This window comes from Antechinus flavipes, chromosome 1, assembly GCF_016432865.1.
Source record: "Antechinus flavipes isolate AdamAnt ecotype Samford, QLD, Australia chromosome 1, AdamAnt_v2, whole genome shotgun sequence".
In the NCBI taxonomy this organism is placed as follows: domain Eukaryota; kingdom Metazoa; phylum Chordata; class Mammalia; order Dasyuromorphia; family Dasyuridae; genus Antechinus; species Antechinus flavipes.
The window spans coordinates 363,028,931-363,050,309 of record NC_067398.1 but is presented as its reverse complement, the minus strand read 5'-3'; the positions used below and the strand labels follow the sequence as shown (position 1 = coordinate 363,050,309).

General features: G+C 35.8%; 1 protein-coding gene across 2 annotated transcripts in view; it reads left to right on the top strand.

Annotated features, from left to right (window-relative positions):
• The first annotated feature begins 11,324 nt into the window (after positions 1–11,324).
• Positions 11,325–21,379, top strand: part of KATNAL2 (katanin catalytic subunit A1 like 2) — a 130,096-nt gene continuing 120,041 nt past the window's right edge. For both annotated transcript variants that reach the window (XM_051969659.1, XM_051969660.1), the window contains exon 1: positions 11,325–11,436. In XM_051969659.1, the coding sequence (XP_051825619.1) occupies positions 11,386–11,436 (51 nt within the window). In that variant the 5' untranslated portion in view covers positions 11,325–11,385. The remainder of the gene's footprint in view (positions 11,437–21,379) is intronic.

Sequence of the window (21,379 nt, the reverse complement as noted above, 5' to 3'; positions counted from 1 at the left end):
CCTTTCCCTTCTTTAGTATTTCTTTGGGATATAAGCCCAATAGAAACACTGCTGGATCAAAGGGTATGCACAATTTGATAACTTTTTGGGCATAATTCCAGATTGCTCTCCATGTTCTTATCTTCTTGAGAAGTCAGGGAGGGCACGATCACCTGTGTTCTAAAACAGATATTGTTCTAAAAGCAGATATTGGGGAACTCTGAGAAAAGTATTCTTGAAGGAAAAATACTTACACCAGGGTATTAATTCAGTGTGATTGATATTTCTCTAGTTCACATGTACTTAGTACTTATTATAGTTATGTAATGGTTCTCACATATACTTAGAGTGCTGTAATGATGTAATGATACTGAGATATTTAAGGGCTGAGAGGAATGGAAATGAGACATTCCATCTTTGACCATCTTCCTGGTGGCTCTTCTGCCTCCTGCACTAACATCAAGGCTGGTTCCAAGATCCTCCAGAGAGCTAGCCTAGACATTACATTTTGGCACCTGAATAGGGACCTCCAGAAGCACATTACATGGAATCATTGATTATAAAAAATGGAGAAATTTTGAAAGCTGTGGATAAATTCACTTAATTTGGCAGTATACTTTCCAGGGATATCCCCACAGATGACACTGTCAGAGCCATTGTCTATAAGCAAAGCAGAATTTCAGTAGCTCAAAAGAAATATGAGACACGCACATTTAAGCCTATCTCCATTCCAAATGTTCATATGTTCCATTTGTGCCCCATTTTTGGTAGAGCCGTCTGAGCTCAAATTTATCTGTTAGGCCTAATATAGTAATAGCATTTTGGTCCCCTTAGAAAATGGACAACAGCTAACCAATCAAACAAATTCCACATTTTGCATGAGGCCTTTTCCAGATCTATCTCCTCTACCAAATGTCCTCCCTCCAAGATTTATTTTTATTTACACTGTAGCATAGGGTAGCTATGTGGCACAGGGGATGAGTGCAAATATTGCCTCAGATACTCATTAGCTGTATGAGCCTGGACACTTAATACTGTTAATTTCAGTTTCCTCATTTATAAAATAAGCCAAGAAAACCTGAAATGGAGTCTTGGAGACATGACTGAAACAATTCAACAAACAACCTGTAGTATAGATATATATATATATTATATATATATATATATATATATATATATTATATATATATATATATATATATTGTATATCCAGTTTCTAGCACATTGTACCCTATATCAGAATGTGAGATTTTGAGGGGAAGGACTGTTTTTGCCTTTATTTGTATCATCAGCACTCAGATCAGATTTTTACATATATCATTTAATAAAACTGATCCAGGAGTTGTTGACCTGGTGATTGGATATCCAGGAAGGAGAAGATGTCAGGGTGTGTGTGTGTGTGTGTGTATGTGTGTGTGTATGTGTGTGTGTGTATTTTTAAAATTGTAAATAGTGTTTCGTTTTTTCCAATTATATGTAAAAAATAATTTTCAACATTCATTTTTATAAGATTTTGAATTCCAAAATGTTCACCCACCCTTCTCTTCCTCCCTCCTCCCTGATAAGATGACATGCAAACTGACATAAGTTATACAAGTGCCATCATGTTAAACACATTTCCACATTAGTCATGTTATAAAAGAAGAATCATGACAAAAGGGGAAACCCCTGAAAAAAAAAAGGTGAAAATAGTATGCTTTGATTTTCCTTCAGACTCCATAGTTCTTTCTTTGGTATAGATACCATTTTCCATCCCAAGGCTATTGGAATTGTCTTAGATTACCGCATTGCTGAGAAAAAGTAAGTCTATCATAGCTGGTCATCCCACAATGTTAGTGCTTCTATGTACAAAGTTCTGCTGGCTCTGCTCACTTCATTCAGCATCAGGCCTCTTCTGAGATCTAGGAAAGAAGATGCAAACAGTAGGCAGGTGCCTCCTGAAGCACAGGCTAAGCCTGCCTTGTCTCAGAGGGTATGAGCTTATAAACAGGCACCACATGGGAGAAACACTGGAGAGTCCAAATGGGCTAAGGTGACAAGAAAATAGAATGACGAATGTTGGAGGGGATGTGGGAGAATTGGGACACTGATGCATTGTTGGTGGAGTTGTGAATGGATCCAACCATTCTGGAGAGCAATTTGGAACTGTGCACAAAAAGTTATCAAACTGTGCATACCTTTGATCCGGTAGCATTACTACTTCACTTATATGCCAAAGAAATCTTAAAGAAGGGAAAGGGACCTGTATGTGCCAAAATGTTTGTGGCAGCCCTGTTTGTAGTGGCCAGAAACTGGAAACTGAGTGGATGCCCAAAAATTAGAGAATGGCTGAATAAATTGTGGTATATGAACATTACAGAATATTATTCTTCTGTAAGAAATGACCAGCAGGATGAATACAGAGAGGACTGGCGAGACTTACATGAACTGATGCTAAGTGAAATGAGCAGGACCAGAGATCATTGTACACGGCAACAAGAAGACTTTACAATGATTGATTCTGATGGACGTAACTCTCTTCAACAATGAGGTGATTTAGACCAGTTCCTGTTGTAATGTGGGAGCCACCTGACAGTGGCTGCTGGAGATGCAACCCAGAATGGATCTCCTCTTGTGAGAGGATGATACAAGGAGACTGAGAGGCAGTTGCTGTTCTCTGACCTCTCTGAGTGAGAGACCTTGAGTTGTCTGACTTCTCTCCTCTTCCTCTGCTTCCAATTTATCTCATTCCCAGTCCACAACATCTGTGTCAGCAAATGCTGCCTGCAACACCTTCATATGCTGTGATCCACAGCTGTGAAGGCTCTCAGAGAATTGACCTGCCCCCCTTAAGAAGTTCCAAAGGTCTTGTGATAAAGAGAGCCATCTACACCCAGAGACAGGATTGTGGGAACTGAGTGTGGATCACAATATAGGGTTTGCACTTGTTTTATTTTGTTTTGTTTTTCCTTGCTTTTTTCTTTTTCTCACTTTTTTCCCTTTTTAATCGGATTTTTTCTTGTGCAGCATGATAAATGTGGAAATGTATAGAAAAATGGCACATATTTAACTTATATTGGATTGTTTGTTGTCTAGGGGAGGGGAAGAGAGGAAGAAAAGCTTGGAAAACTAGGTTTTGCAAGAGTGAATACTGAAAACCATTTTTGCACATATTTTGCAAATAAAAGCTATTATTAAAAATTTTTTTAAATATTGAAGTCATTCCTGAACTTCAGAAATGCCAGCACCCAAAATCTCCCCTTTAGTAGCACCATGGAATTCTAGCTCAATAGTCACTAAAGAGATTTTTCATTATCTCTCGGTGTGAACTCCTAAATCATTACTGTCCACAAAAAGCAGTCAAAGGTATCTGCACAGGTTCTGAGGGTGGTGCCACAGGGAGGAGGAACCCTCCCTCTGCACATGGCTGGAAACAGGTCAAACCCAGGCTTCTGCTTGGCTTGGGATGCTGACCAAGCAAATCAGAAAAGGCTACACATTCATAGTTATGTATGTACATGGTGTCTTCCTCAGTAGAATAAAAACTCTTTAAGTAGGGACAATTTTTGTTTGTGTATTCCCAGTATCAAATAAAATGCCTGACCCATTAATAGACACTTAATAAATGCTTACAAATTGGCTAGCTATTTTCCTTTGTCACAAGTTTGATTCATGAGGGAAAAGACAATAGCTATAGCGTTAAAAACAAAAGTTATTAATCAAACAAAAATATTTAAATTAAAAACAAACAAACAAGGGGTATCATGACAACTAGGTGGCATAGTGGATGGAGTGCTGGGCCTGGAGTCAAGAAAACTCATCTTCCTGAGTTCAAATCCAACCTCAGACACCTACTTAGACCTTGGACAAGTCATTTAACTCTGTTTGCCTTAATTTCCTTATCTGTAAAATGAACTGGAGTAGGAAATGGTAAACCATTCCAGTATCTCTGCCAAGAAAACCCCAAATTAGGTATGAAGAGTTGGGTATGACTGAAACAATGGAACAATAATAACCACAAAATCATGATATTAAAGAGGTTCTAAAATTCTGTGAACAAGGATTTGTCAAATTAAGAAAAATTGCTAAACATCAAAAAAAAAAAAAAAAAAGGAAAAAATTAAGTGGGATAAAAGGTTTATCAGTGAAATGTCTGATCAGGAAAGGAGATGGGCTGGATTGAGAATGTTAGTAGCTTTAAAGCAAGGAATAATCCAGGGACAGTTTGCTGCATTGCTTATAAAATGTTAAGCCACCTTTTTGTGGTAGCAAAGAATTGGGAATGAAGGGAATGACGATCATTTGGGGAATGGCTGAACAAGTTGTGGTATATGAAGGTAATGGAATATTATTGTTCTGTAAAAAATGATGAACAAGCTGATAATAGAAAGGCCTGGAAAGATTTACACGAACTGATGCTGAGCAAAATGAGCACAACCAGGAAGACATTGTCCACAGTAACAGCAAGAATGTGCTATGATCAACTATGCAAGGCTTAGTTGTTCTCAGTAGTTCAGTGATCCGAAGCAATCTCAATAGACTTTGGACAGAAAATGCCATCTGTATCTAGAAAAAGAACTAAGGAGACTGAATGTAAATCAACACATGATATGTTCACTTCTTTTTTCTGTTTTTTAAATTTCTCTCATGGTTTTTCCTTTTTGCTCTGATTTTTCTCTCCCAACATGATTCATGAAACAATGGATATTAAAAATAAATAAAACAAACAAATAAATAATAAAATAAAATGTTAAGCCACTTAGAAGTAGGTGTCCAGCAGCCTGAGCAGACTCCTTATCAAAGAGATGAAAGACAGTGTGATACATAGAAAGAATACTAATCTCTTTGGCCTCGGGCAACCTGTATTCAAACCCAGTCTTAGTACTTGTCTGTCTTGCAGCACTTCAGTGCCTCAGTATCCTCATCTGTAAAATAAGGGAGTTGGATTAAATTATCTCTGATGTCTCTTCTAGCTCCGAATCTATGATCCTATTGAATTATGGAAAAAGTGTAACAAGAATCACTCAGGATGAGAAGATGTGAATAATTATGTTTTCTTCCATTGAAAAGAGCATTCATATTGACAAGATGGCAAATTCATTGGAATAATAATTTTTTAATGGGTTGGGGGTTTGGGAAGGAGGTAGGGAGGAAGTATTGGACCAATGATCATTAATTTCCTTTCTATGACAATTCTATGATTCTTTTCTCCCTGATTAGCTAACAAATTCTTGGAGGTTAATGGCTGTTAATTCTTTGTATTTGGTAAAGCCCCTAACACACGGCTGGGCATCTGATACATATGGCTTGACATTCAATATCTTCTGGGGAAGTCAATGTATATCAAGAAGGGAAATAATTAACTAGAAGGAAAAAAAATCTTCATAGCAAGTTTCTCTAATGAGTTTGATATATAAGCTACATAAAGAATTGAAAGAAATATAGACAAACAAAAACCATTTCCTTCTATTTAAATAGTCAAAGGTTATATGGCAATTAGGTGATGCAGTGGATAAAGTGCTGAGCTGCAGTCAGCTTATTAGCTATGTTCCTGGACTAGTCAACTTTATTTGCCTCAGTTTCCTCATCTGTAAAATGAACTGGAGAAGCTAGCAAGCCTCTTCAGTATCTTTGCCAAGAAAACCCCAGAAGGAGATCACAGAGTTTGACACAACTGAAAAAAATGATTAAACAATAAATAGCAAAAGCTACATGAATAACTTGTACTCCAAAAAAAAAAAAAAGAGGCAAGTTATCAGCAACCATGTGACAAATGTTCCAAATCACTAATAAAAAGAGAAATGCTAATTAAAATAATTCTGAGATTCTACTCCTATCATCAGATTGGCAAAGATGACACAGAAATAAAATAACAACTGTTGGAGACTATTAAGGATAGGAATACTAATTTATCATTAATGAACCCATGAATCGATCCAACTGTTCTAGAAAACAATTTAGAACTATGTTCAAAAGTCACTAATCTGTACACACCTTTTTGACCCAAATACTACTACAAAGCATATACTCTCAAAAAGATCAAAGAAAGAAGGAAAAAGATTCATATGCATAAAAATATTTATAGTATCTTTATTTCTACCTCATGACCCCTATTCCTGTTCTTTCTCCTTATCATGACCTTTAATACCTCTGCTCCTCTGTTCTATTGCAAGTTATCTCCTCTACAATAACCACATTCCCTGTCCCCCCCTCTCTACTGCTCATTCTATACTCTAGTTCCTTATCTTATTTTTTTCATCAATTATGCCTTCTCAAACCACAGCCTTGGATTACTACTCTATTATTCTTTTTTCATATCCAACAGAGATGGAGAAAGTCAAGAAATCACATTGTATGATAGTGGAAATTCTAAGAATTTATCTACTGCAAGAATTGTGGAAATTGAGTGAATTAGGACTCCATCCTGGAATTCAATTCTGGACCTACCTCACTTCCCTTTCTATTCAATTATGGATCTAGTCCAATTTTTGTCTTGTGAGAAAATTTCATTCAGTTATAGGAGTTGCATATATAACTGGAGATGGATATTAGATATATAATTATCATTATAATAATTATAGAATTAAAATAGATTATAGTTATCATTAATTAAAATAGATTATAATTCTATAATTATAAATTTATAATAATACCATATATATATCAATCATTAAAATCAGTCATTTCAGATTTCACCTGTCCCACCATTACAAATTTATGTCATACAATCTTAGCTGAAATCCACTTCATTGCAGCAAGGTAATGTTTCATACTTTTCTAGTCAGTTTACTATCCCACTTACCACAACAGTTATTCCAAATCTTTTCATTCATCCTTAATTTCCCCATCCTCTCAGCTAAGGACTTTGCCTCAAAATTCACCTAAAAATTTTGAAGCCAATCCCCTAGAGCGCTTTCTTCTCTCCTCCTTCTCTTTCATCACTCAGGTGTCTACCCGTACTATCTCTTCCCTCATGTTTGTCTCACACAAAGTTTCCTTCACAAGACCAATTCCTCAGCATGTAACTTTGATCCTATTCCCTTTAATTTCCAGCACACTGTTTCCCCTATCATTCCCACTTCTCATTAACCTTCAATGTATTGATATCTATTGGCTATTTCTTTATCATTTATAAACACTCTTATGTCTCCTCCAAATAAACTTAGAAAACCCTCACTTGATCTGACCCAATACTACTATCTTTTGCTCTCTCTCTCAACTCCTTGAGAAGGCCATGTACACCAATGCCTCTACTTTCTATTCTTTCCTGTTCTTCAGTTTCCTTTATACTCTGGTTTCTACCCCCCTGAAAGTGCTTTCTCCAAAGTTATCAATAATCCTCTAAATGTCAAATCTTATGGCCTTCTCTCAGTCTTCATTCTTCATCTCTCTGTAGTCTGTAACACGAATGATCACTTTCTCTTAGGTGTTTGCTCCTTTGTAGATTTTTATAACATTCTTTTCTCCAGGTTTTTCTCTTACCTGTTTAACTGATACTTCTCAGGTTTCTTTCTGGGATTTTCCTCTAAGTCACACACTTTAACTGTGGACATCCCCCAAGGTTCTATTCTGGGTTTTCTTTTCTTGTCCCTCTCTCCTATCTCACTTGATGATCTGTAAGTTCATTTATCAACTATGTATTTGAATTGTATGTCTATTCACCCCTAACTTTTCTCCTGATCATTTTTGTATTTCTAACCATCTCTTAATTATTTCAAATTTGAGGTTTCAGAGACATCTCAAACTCTACCTGTCCAAAAAAAAAAAAAAAAACCTTATTTTTACCCTCAAAATCTCTTTTCCAAATTCTCCTATTCTCCCAGTCATTTGGGCTTTCAATCTCAGAATCATCCTCCAATTCCTTTATACTCACTATACATATCCAATCAAGTATCAAATTTTGTAGTTTCTATCTTCATAGCATTTCTTATATGTACCCCTTTCTCTTTCCTCTCATCTTGTGTACTCCCTCACTTTCTTCCTCCTTGTCTCTGTCTGTCTGTCTCTCTCTCTTTGCTGAGGCAATTGGGGTTAAGTGACTTGCCCAGGATCCAAGTGTCTAAGGCCAGATTTGAATTTGAACTCAAGTCCTCCTGACTTCAGGGCCAATGCTCTACCCACTGCCCCAGTTTCTATTCTAATCTACATGGTATGCCTTTCATTCCTTCCTTTCCCACTCCAGGCTGCACTATCTGACATTACCTTCTAGTGACCATGTATATATGTGTGTAAATATATATACACACACACATCCATCCATCCATCCATATTCCATCCATCCATCCATTCATTCATCTATGTACATATTATCAATAATATTTGTACAGAATTGCTCATATATTGCCTCCTCCATACAATGTGACTACCTTGAGAGCAAGGACACTTTTCTTTGTATTCCAGAGCTCAGCATAGCTAATAAGTTTGTGTGGATTAATAGCAGCATTCTTTTTGTAGTAAAGAACTGGAAATAAATTGGATAGTACCTTTACAACAATTGGCTCACACCTTAACAAGTTATGAATGTAAAAGGATATTATTTGCCCTGAGAGAAATGTCAAAAAGAATGGAGTGAGAGCAACCTGTTGTGACTTGTGTGATTTGATTCAGAATAAGATAAGCAGAACTAAATGAAAAATAATATTCCATAACTACCACATTAAAAAGAAAAATAATTGTGAAAGACTTCAGAACCATTCTTAATAACTAAGCAAGAGTCTAGAAAACTGATGCTGAGTCATGTTCCTCCCTCATGGCACAGAGTTGATGACCTAAAGGTGCAGAATTAGTTATGCATTTTAAACTTTTGCTAATATGTGATTCTTTTGATTTGTTTATTTCACAATAATATTTATTACCAAGAAGAGCTTTTTTATTTTTGAAAGACAGAACTTAAGGTAGCAAATGAATAGTGTAGCCATATTGATTTTTTAATAAGGAAGAAAATAAGGAAAAGAATGTCAATGACTCATTTTAAAATATAAAGGAGGAGCAGCTAGATAGCACAGTGGATAAAGCATTAGCCTTGCAGTCAGAAGGATCTGAATTTAAATCTGGTGTCAGACAATTAACATTTAATATTAGCTATGTGATTCTGGGCAAGTCACTTAATCCCAATTGCTTCTCAAAAAAAAAAAAAAAAAACAGAACACACACACACACACACACACACATAGAGAGGAAAAAGTATAAGGGACAGAGACAAGACAGACAACATAGGAAACAACATGTTAAATTTGTAATATACTTAGAAAAATCAACAAGCTCTATGTAGTGAAGTGATACAGTTTCATTTAAATCTTTTTTTTTTTTTTTTATACTTCTCTATCTGGAAAAACATTCATTTTTGTTAATGTTTATCAAGTTCATGATAATGAAAAAAGAAATTAAAAGAAGATAAAGTAAAAATTTTATACTATGACATACTGTTGGTTGAGTAATAGTTTTGTTTTTGTGTCTTCATAGTTCTTAAAAAAGAAGAGAAAGCTAGGTAGATGGTGCAGTGGATAGAGCACTGACTCTTAAGTCAGGAAGTCTTGAGTTCAAATACAGACCTCAAATTAGACACTTGACACTTACTAGCTGTGGGACCCTGAGAAAGTCATTTAACCCCACTCCCCTTGCTTAAAAAAAAAAGATGCAGGAAGAGAAGAAAAATACCACTATAGCCTGCAAAGAAAGCACTATAAAAGACTCTACCAAATATACATATGTAATTACATTATATAGATGATAATTTTAGTATATTTATAATCATATCATATTAATAAATATATACATGTTATGTAACATACAATTATGATATAATTGCAAATTCAGTAGAATTGGAGCAAGGCATATAAAAAGGTTAGAGAATAATTCTGAGATTGCAAGACTATATAACATAATTATATATCATATCTATCATATTGGATATATAACTGTCAACATAATAATTACATAAATCAAGATAATTATTACTCATAATTATAAATTTATAATAATAGAATACGCTGTTGTTTGTCTTTTGTTCTTGAAGATATGATCAAGACATTAGAAGTGATGTTATGACATGCAAGTGAAGTGGATTTAAATAAGAGTGGGCTGTGCAGTTACTAGCTTCCCTTTCTCCTCCAGTCATCAGGGTTCAGTGGGCAGATATAAATCAGGATGACTAGAGATGGATATTAGATATGTAATTATCATTACAATAATTATAGCATTAAAATAGATTATAATTGTATAATTATAAATATGTAACATAATTACATATATATGCATATATGTGCATATACGATACATATAATCAATAAAGGAAGTAAACTAGTCCTATATCTGGCATAAACATAACGAAAAACAGTCTAAGAATCTTAAGATATTAAAACTACCTAGAAAAAGGCCTCTAGCACATTGAGTAGATTCATTAAGAAGGATTTGTTAAAACACAGACAAGAATTGCACAGAATGAGAAAATATACATGAGATGCCCCGTGAAGGTCGGAGAGAGGAACTCCCTATGAGATCCTGGATCGATCAATGTCTAGAAATAATTCTTTTTGTTAAGGCTCAGGGAACAATTACCGGGATAATCTCAGAATAATAAATTTCTTAATCCTCCTTTGGAGTAGGCCATCTTTTCCAAAGAACAATTCATCAGCGCATTTATCTTTTTCACTGCTGTTAAGAGCAAAGCGCTAGGTCTGGGCGACGCAGAAAGTTAATTCTCCATAAATATACAGTTATAATACACAATGAGGACATGAGAGCCATAAAACAAAACACCAGATGATTATGAAGGGAAAGACTTCCTGGAGGAGACTGCATGAGATTTTGGCGTTACAAGATGGACAAGAGATGGGGAACTGGGCGTGAGATAACGAGGCGAAGCGGGCAGGTTGGGTAATGCCAGGATGCAGACGGCCAAAGGACATCTAAACATTGGGTCATCCTCCACAGACAGAAATTGCCAATCTCAAGGCGAATGGAAGAATGCACTTCAACGTCCTTTCTCTACACTTGTGGCAAGTAACAGACATACAACAGGTCTACAGGATTTAAGGAGGGAGGGACACAAACACCGCAACAATCAGAGACAGAGAAAAAAAGGAACCTTCCTAAGGTTAAGAAGAAAGCTTTCTTGCCTAGTCCTGCCAATCATTCTGGCCCCTACCCCTTCCAAGCCACGATTGGCCAGCTACTAGACAAACTGAAATATGATTGGCTACTCACCACCAAGCTAACCGCCGATCTGCCTTTATAGACAGTGATTGACAGAAACCCTAGCCCAGCTCTGGCTGATGATTGGTCATTTTTCCTAGGCCCTGCCCAATCCCGAAGGAGGCGGGGTACATAATCACTAGGTTTCACGAGCCGCAACTATAGTACCTACTGAGGTGGTCGGGCGAGGGTCAGTGTTCTTTTCTCCTTCCTCCCGCTCATAATACAGCGCTAATGGAGCTTTCCTACCAGACTCTCAAAGTCACACACCAGGCGCGAGAAGCGGTGAGTAATGGCTGACAAAAAGAAGCGGCCGACTCTGAGCACTCTGCGCTTCCTTTCCCACACCCCAGAGAAGAGACTGGTCGGGAGAGTCATCCGTTGCTATAGTGACAACCGGACATGAGCCATGGCAGCGCAAGCGCAGAAAAAGCCCCTAAGGTCGGCTTTTGGTTTCTGCGCAGGCGTAGAGAGAATTTTGATTGGGATTCCTGCTGGGGAGGGTGTCCTTTGCCAGGAAGCGAGTAGGCTGCGGCGTGATGCGCAGAATGAACAGGAGGAATTGGGGGTGGGGGTGGGGTGCGTATCTGTGCCAGGGGGCTCCTGTAGAAGGCCATGACTGGTGCTAGGTGGAGAGAATATGCACCTGAAAGTCTTATTTCCTTTTACATCCTCTAATAATTTTGTCTCACCTTAACCATTCCAACTTTGCCCTATGGTTCCACTAAGCCCCATCTCTGCACAGGCCCCAAAATAAGTGTGTATATATAAGCATATACTTATGTGTATGTGTGAGTGTGTATATGTGTGTGTGTATGTATATATATATTATATATATATATGTATATATATATGTATATATATATCGGCACTCAAATGCTTAGAAATCTTAGACCTATAATTAAAGTTAGAGTAAGAAGGGCTTTTAAAGATCAGTCTGTCTAATGACATGTTTGATAGCTAAGAATTTAAGTTTACCTATCAGGAGGCTCATATTTAAAATACGGAAGAAAAGGAGTGAAATAAATTCCAATTTTAATTCATCTGTAGAATGCAGTGAAATAAATTTCTCTGGGTTCCTGCCTTTCTGGTCTATAATATAGACTTTAAAATATGCTTGTTGTAAACCTTATAAATAGCCTTTTATCTTGTGTTTTCTTCTTTCTTTTATAACCCGCTGTCTTAACTTAGGGTTACTAAGATACTTATATGTACCTTTGGGTACTAACAAGTATGAAGACCCAATGACCTTGTGGAGGAAGTAATGCTAGAGCTGAACGTTTATTGAACTTTGAAGAAAGCTAGGAAATCTAAAAGGTCTATGTGAAGAGGTAGTTCTACTTCAAACACTGGAATTAGCCTATGCAAAGGACATGGAGATAAGAGAGAGAATCTCATATGGAGGAACAGCTGGTAGGCCAGTTGGTTTGGAATACAGAATATAGAAAAGAAGGAAATATGCATGACAGGAGAGGAGAGGTGAAGCCAGATAGTAGAAGACTTGAAGCACTAAATAGAGGAATTTTCATTTTATCCAAGAGGGAAGAGAAGGAAGGATGAACAAGTGGGCCATCCTTAGGAGGCAGAAAAATGATGAGTCAGAGATATTCTTTAGAAATATTAATTTAGCCCTTTGGATTAGCGATTCATTTACTAGATCTATATCCCAAAGAGAACAAAGGAAGAAGAAAAGGACCTATATGTGTAAAAATATTTATAGCAACTCTTTTTGTAGTGATGAACACCTAGAAACGAAGATTTGTCCATTAATTAAGGAATGGTTGAACAAATTATGGTTTATAGATGTAATGAAATTCTACAATGACAAAAAGAATAGTTTCAGAGAAACCCAGGAAGACATGTCAACAGATGCAAATTAAAATGAGAGGAACCAGAACAATTTATATAATAGCAACATTGGAAAGATAAATAACTGTCAAATACTTAAGATTTTGATCAATTCAGTGACCAACCGTAATTTCAGAAAGCAGATGTTGAACTATGTTACCTTCTTTCTGCCTCTGAGGTGATGGATTCAAGCTGTAGAGTGAGACATTTCTGGACTTGAACAGTATGATAATTTGTTTTGCTTCATTGTGCATATTTGTTATGAGAAGTGGGTTTTTTTCTCTTAAATTAGGGATAGGAGAAAGAAAATAGATACTGATTAATTGAAAAAAATGAAATAAAAAGAATTTCAATCTGATAGCTAGGTAGAGAATGATCAAGAAAGTGAAGTTACTTGAAATACTAAGATTAGCTTTTGAAGCAGAAAGACTGATTAGGAGTGTATTGCGTTACATCAGGGCCTGAACAAAAGCCATGTAAGTGGTGGGAAAGAAATGGATGTGACAGATGTTGAGTAGAATTGAAAAGACTTGATATCTGATTGGATATGGGGACTTAAAAAAAAGAGTAAAGAATCTAGAATGACTCCGAGGTTGCAAATTTGGGTGACCAGAAGAATGATAATGCTGTCAACAGATATTAGGAAGACAAAAAGGTTTTTTGGGAAAAATCATGAATCGTTTTGGGGAAAAAAAAAAATCTTTTTGAGATTCCGAGTTTGAGATACCTATGAACATAAGTTGGTGTTGTGTGATTGGAACTTAAAAGAGAGAGACTAGGGCAAGACATGTAGATCTGGATAGTTATATGCATGAAGATGATAATAGAACTTGTCAGCTAATGAGACCACCAGAACAGAATACAGAAAAATGAAAACCATATCTGGAAGAGAACACTGAAGTATACACACTCATAGGATGAATCATGAACTGATTTAAGGGATAATGAGGGATAATGACTATATCCTGGTGGAAGGGATGACAGAGAGTATCTATGCTAAATTGCCAGAGGTTGAGTTTGCAATTAATAAATATAGATTTTGTATAGTTTATAAAAATAGATTTTGCTGAACCGCATATCTTGTATAATTTGAATATCAGTCACAAACATTAAGTTCTTATTGTGTGCCTGGCACTCTACTAAGCAATGAGATTATAAAGAAATGGAAAGACACAATGCCTTCCCTCAATGAACCTCACATTCTATATCTCTATAGCAGAGATATACAAAGTAGATAGAAGATAAGAGTCATGAGTAGTGAGGGGAACTAGGAAAGGTATTAGTTGAAATTTGAGTTGATTTTTGAGGGAAGCTCTGATAGAAGCAAAGGAGGTAGAATATTCTAAGCTTGAGAGACAGCAAGTGAAAAGACAGGGAGTAAAAAGATGGAGTGTCTTGTTTGAGTAACAGTATGGTACATGAAAGAAGAAAGTGTCATTTTAGAAATTTACAATGAAGAGAAACTGGGGCAAAAAAGTTCCAAGCATATTCAGTTTATTGGCAAAGCTAGCAGTTGACAATTATTAAGAGCTAATACATCCTCAATACCCAAAGCCATTAATGGCAGAATATAGCATTTTTATAGTATAAAAAGAGGAACTAATCAAAGTACATGTTAAATGAGATCAATACATATTCATGGTATTAATGCATATTCATTGGATTAGGGAAGTATAACAGGAATAGAGAAATACATTTATTTGTAACATCCGGGCTGGAAATATTCTCAATATCATGTGATTTTAATTATATCAAAGCTCAGCTTTCTTATTAGTTCAGGTATCTGATTAATGAAGCAACTCAATGATATACTATGGAAGCATCATGAAATATTTTGTGAATTTTCATAAATCTAACTTAGATACAAAAAGGGAAACTTTAACTCACAAAAAAGGGGGAAGCCTTTATTAAGAGGAAGTCTTAACAAAACAAGGGAGTTGAGCTTACAAAAGTGAGGGAGATAAAATTGAACAACATATTGATAAAAATGTAATTTAATTAAGTTTAATTGTTCCTTACAGGCCTTAGTTAAAAATCAAATCTGATTATACTGATTGAACACAATTTCCAATTTACATTTCCCAAAAGGTTACACACACACACACACACACACACACACACACACACACACACTCCAGTTAATTGCCAAGTCCTGTCTTTTCTACCTTCATAACATCTCTTGTATATATCCTTTTTTATCCTCTGACACTGCTGCTATCATGTTACCCCATAGTCATCAACGTCAGTGGCTCTCTCTTGCCTCCAAGATCAAATATAAAGTACTAATGTTACTCTTGAATTTGTTTTTTTGAGTTGCCATATTTTCTAGAAATACTGAACTCAGAATACTCAGAAATCCCTGAATATATCAAGGATGAAGACCTCTTTGCCCCCAGATAAAACATAATTTCTTCTTTGCCTTCCAAATTGGACTTGGATTTTGCCTTGGGAATCAAGACAGGCTCCAGTCAGTCTGCACTAGCATGGAAAACTGCTTGTGCAATTGTCGGGACCCTTACAAATAAGCAGATCCTCCTATCTTCATAGTGTAGCAATTTTCAAGAGAAAAGAACATGGCGTTTTCTGTTGCCTTGCTACTACCCTTTAGGAAGGGTTTTGTCCTTTTCCCACCTTTGCTATACTTTTCCATCGCATGTAAAGGATGTTTAGATAGAGATTTTTGTATCTCCTCCATTTGTCCCACTAGCAAGCTCCTATATGGTTCATGTGTATTTCAGAAAGTTGTAATTAACTGTTGTTTGGCTTTAAACAAAGACCTCTAAAATCAGTTGTGAACTCTTACAGTTTATGAATGTTAAAGAGTATTATTATACAATAAGAAATGATGAAAGGGATGGTTTCAGAAAAACTTGAAAAAATCTATGTGAGCAAACAAAAAATGATGTGATCAGAAACAGGAAAACATTATATATATGATAGCAATAATGTAAAGATAATCAATTGTGAAAGTATTAATAACTACTAATACAATGATCCACCACAATTCCAAAGGACTCGTGATATAAAATGTTAGCAACCTCCAAGTAGAAAACTAATAGACTCAGAGTGCAGATTGAAGCATATTTTTTACCTTCTTTTCTTTTTATTTCTTCCTTTTTTTTTCTCAGTACATATTAATAAGGAAATGTTTTACATAATTTTATGTATAGTAAGTATTGTTTTTCTTGTCTTCTCAGCAGGTGGGGGAGGGATAAAAGGAAGAAAATGTGAACTAAAAATAAAATTTAAATAAAGTTTTCCTTAACCCATCCTTTTCCAGTCTTTTTGCACTTTATATGGTATACCACATTCTCTGCAATCCAGTGATCTTGGTCTCCTGGCTGTTATCAGTTCAAGAATCCATCTCCTGACTCAGGGAACTCAAGGAATATTCTCCACACTTGAAATATTCTCCCTCCTCGTTTCTTCCAATTTAATTTCTTTCAAATACTTGCTAAAATCCCATCTTCTGAAAGAAGGTTTTCTCAATCATCCTTAATGCTAGTTCTCCCCTGTTTTCATTATCTCCATTTTTATCTTGTATATAACTTATTTGTATATACTTTGCATTTTGAGGGCATGGACTGACACTTCTATCTTCTGCTCTGATACTGTGGTTGGTACTTAATAGATATTTATTAAGCATTTATTAAATGCTTATTTTAATATATTTATTAAGCATTTATTAAATGCTTGTTGAACAGCTGTGTAAGAAAACTGGGCAGATAAAAGGGGACGTGATGAAGAGCTTTATGTACAAAGCAAAATTTTATACTTGAACCTGGAGATAATGGGGAACTTCTGGAGACAATTGAGTTAAAGATTACACAGTCAGCTCTTTGTTGTAAAAAAATCAATGCGGACTGAGAAAAAGCCATTAGATTTGTTAGTTAAGAGATCATTAATGAATTTGAAAAAAGCAGTTGCAGTTGAATTGTGAGGTTGCAAGCCAAAAGGCAAAAGGTTTAGAAGAGAGTGAGAAGAAGAAGATAGGGACATCTAGGATAGACAGCTTTCTCAAGGAGATTATTCAAGTAGGGGAAAAGAAATATAGAATGATAGCCACTAAGGACAGTTGTCTAATCTAAGGATTGAATAAACTTGGTTGGGTTTAAAGTCACCTGGAAAGAAATCAGTAGACAAGAAGAGATCAAAGATTAGAGATGGTAGGGGAGTTAGTGGAACTATTCCAAGGGAGAAATGGATGAAATGAGAGATCAAGGAGCCACCTCTTATTGAGAAAAAGTGCAACCTCCTCATGAAAGACAGGTTAGAAGTTTCATTTCTAGTCTATTGTCTTACTTTTTGAAAATATAATTTTAAAACATTTGTTGTGTGCCTATCTATATATGTAAGATACTATACTGTGATTGAAAGACAAAAATTTCAGGAAAAAATCATGAAACTATACATTTTAGGCACAAATTTGCCAATAACTGTGACTTTAACCTTAATCTAAATTTAAGTCTTTCTAGTTTAGAGAGAGAAATGTCTAAACTGACATAGTTGTTTTCCCTACTCCAGCTTTGCCCCCTTCCTCACATTCTCTACTCCAAGACAATTTGAGGTAACATTAAAAGAATCTTGCATAAGAAAAAGGTCACAATATGTTAACATGAAGCTTAAGGTTAATATTCTATCACAGTAGTTACTTAATTTTCAACTAAAAACTATAGATTCCTTTCTTGAAGTTATGTTAGGCAATTAGGTGGTACAATAAATAGGGCGCTGGGCTTGGAAACCAGTCAGGAGTAAATGATTTCTAATACAGCCTCAAACATTTACTACTTGTATGATCCTGGCCAAAATATTTAATCTCTTTCCACCTCATTACAAAATGGGGATGATAATAGTATCTACCTTGAAGTTGGAATGGAAGGAGGGAAGTTGCTCTGGTTGTGCTTGTGTTAATCTTTGTGAAATGCTCCTTTAATGGAGAGGAGGACATAGATGGCCAATCACTCACTTTTCCACTGAAAGCTATGACTAACTAGATAAGAAATTAGTTTGGTTATCGTCTTTATCCCCTTTAATCACATTCCCAGGACATGTCTTTTTTTTTTTTTTTTCCTTGACCCTACTACCCCATTTTCTTACAGGAAAATTTTTTCTTTTGAAAAAAATCTAGAAAGGATTTTAGGCTAAAGGAAATATTATTTCTTAGTATTTCCAGTTGAGCTTAAAAAAAATGTAGGGTTTTATTTATTTATTTATTTTTCTGTATATAATGTTAATAGACAAGGCCAATGGAGACTTTTATTTTTTTCTTGGAATATCCACAGTGAAATCCCAGTGGCCTATAGTCTTGGTGCTTAGGCCTCAGACTGAACACATAAGTTTAATAACATTAACAGCTATTGAAAGGTAGTTCACTATAGCTGTGAAATGGAAGGCATAAACAATGTTGAGTTTCTGGGCTGCAGAGATCTACAAAGAATGAGGGAAAAGTTTGACCTTGAAATATGGTAGAATATGCATAGGTAAAAAGTTAGAAAATGAGATTCCAGAAGTTAAAGAAGGTGAGAAGAGCTGAGATTAAACCAAGGATTAAGATTAGGGAAAACATCATAGGATAGAGAAAGGTGCAATGGAAGCAAAGCAGGATCTATTTCTTCCTTAAATCTCTATTCCTTCTTTAACAGTTTTGTAATCTAATCTCAGCCCCTATAATCTACTGAAATTGTATTTTCAGAGGTGACTAAAAGCTCCCTAATCCTGAAAATAACATTTTGTCAGTTATTGATCTCTATAGAATTTAGTATAATTAACTATTTACTCCCTGGGATCTCTCAGGATACCACATTATGTTCATTTTTCTCTCTCCCTTTTCAGATCCATCTCTCCCTCATTTCCCCTGCTGTCCATTCCCTTCCCTGCTATGCTCTCTCCACCCACCTCCTCCAGTCTTGAGGCAATGAGATATGATACAAGAATCCTAACCTTAGAATCAGGAAGAGAAGGGCTTTTATGCCATCTTTGTCACTTACTAGCTTTGTGGCTCTAGGCAGCTAGGTGCTGCAATGGATAGGGCTGTTCATGACTTAATATGACATCACAACAGTGATGCTGGGCAAGTCATTCACCTCTCTAAATCTCAGTTTTCCCATGGGTAAAATAGAGACCACAGTTACATAAAGCTAAAATTGGATAACATTTGGCAGACTTCTCACCAGGTCTGGAAAATTGTAGATGGAGGAGATTGGCAGCTTCAGGTGCAGCTCCAACAACTGCTTCAGGAATTTCCTTTTCCTAGGAAAAGCACAAAGCAGGGGTCACTGGGGGAGAAAACCATTTGACTTGAGACTGGTTGCTAGAGAGACACAGGAACAACCCAAAGACAAAGCTCTTTAACGAAATTTAACTGTTTATAATAGATTTATGTATGCTTGCCCTGTTTGTAGTGGCTAGAAGCTGGAAAATGAATGGATGTCCATCAATTGGAGAATGGTTGGGTAAATTGTGGTATATGAATATTATGGAATATTATTGTTCTGTAAGGAATGACCAGCAGGATGAATACAGAGAGACTTGGAGAGACTTACATGAACTGATGCTGAGTGAAATGAACAGAACCAGGACATCATTATACACTTCAACAACGATATTGTATGAGGATGTATTCTGATGGAAGTGGATCTCTTCGATAAAGAGAAGATCTAACTCAGTTTCAGTTGATCAATGATGGACAGAAGCAGCTACACCCAAAGAAGGAACACTGGGAAATGAATATAAACTGTTTGCATTTTTATTTTTCTTCCCAGGTTATTTCTACCTTCTGAATCCAATTCTTCCTGTACAACAAGAGAACTGTATGGTTCTGTACACATATATTGTATCTAGGATATGCTGTGACATATTTAACGTATAGGACTGTTACCATCTGGAGGAGGGGGTGGAGGGAAGGAAGGAAGGAGGGGAAAAATCGGAACAGAAGTGAGTGCAAGGGATAATGTTGTAAAAAATTACCCTGGCATGGGTTCTGTCAATAAAAAGTTATTAAAAAAAAAAAAAAAAGATTTATGTATACATGCTTACGGTGGTAAATGAAAATTAATTATTAAATACAGTATGTATTTATGACATAGTCATTTTTAAATGTTTCCTTTATAGATGCTTATTGTGATAAGTGAAAATTAATGACTAAATATAGTATTTATATGACTTATTAATTTTTTTTAGTTTTCTTTACAAATATGTATCATCCTGCAAATTTCCAAGAATTTCCATTAAATTATCTGATGTCCTAGTCTGAATAGCCAAAACTACAAATGTGAAACATGAAATTCTCAAGGGATCACTGCATAGAGAGAGAGAGGATTGGCACTGGGATCTTAACTTCAAAGAAGGCTGATAGGGGTCAGACACCATCATAGATATGGCAGCAGTTTTGTGGTTGAGTCATTTTCAGTTGTGCCTGCTTCTTTTATGACCCCATTTGGGGTTTTCTTGGCAGAAGTAGTTTGCCATTTCCTTCTCTAGTTTATTTTACAGTTGAAAAAACAGACAAAAGAGTTTAGTAACCAGAGTCACACAGCTAATAAGTGTCTGAGCCCAGGTTGGAACTCAGGAAGATGAGTTTTTGACTCTAGGTCCAGAACTATGGCGCCACCTACTGGCCATGTAGAAGTGGAAGCTACCTTAAAGTACAAATCCCTTATTTCTGAAGTTAGGAAACTGAGAGTAGGCGATACTGAGATTTTTTCCAATCCTGTGGGTGGCAGATCTGGGCCTTGATCCTTCAGATCTGAATCTTTTTGCATTGTACTCTTCTATCTCCCAAAGCACAATTGCAAAACAAATAAAGTAGGGAGTATCCTAATTTCTAGATCATTCGAATTTTTCACTTTTTAAGTTAGTAGAATCAGGAGAACATTGTACACAGTAACAGCATCATCATATGATGATCAATTCTGAATGACTTGGCTCTTCTCAGCAATACAATAATCCAAGGCAGTTCCACAGGATTCATGATGAAAAATGCTATCCATAACCAAGTGAAAAACTGATGGAATCTGAATGCAGATTGAAGCTTGTCATTTTCACTCTATTTTTTTCATGTCTCCTCATCCCCTCTTTTAAATCTGTTTTTACTTTTACAACTTCACTAATTTGGAGATGTTTTACATGATTGTGTATATATAACTTATATCGAATTGCTTATCATTTTAGGGGAAGGTGAGAGAGAAAGAGGGAGAAAATTTGGAACTTAAAAATTTTTTTAAATGAATGTTAAAAATTATATTTACATGTAATTGGAAAAAATAAAATACTATTAAAAAAAGAAATGCTTCACTTTTCAAATGTCAAATTATAAGACTTCCCTTTCCCCCACTTATTCTAGAGCTTTTTACTTGTTTGAAAATGAGTTGGACTAGAAATC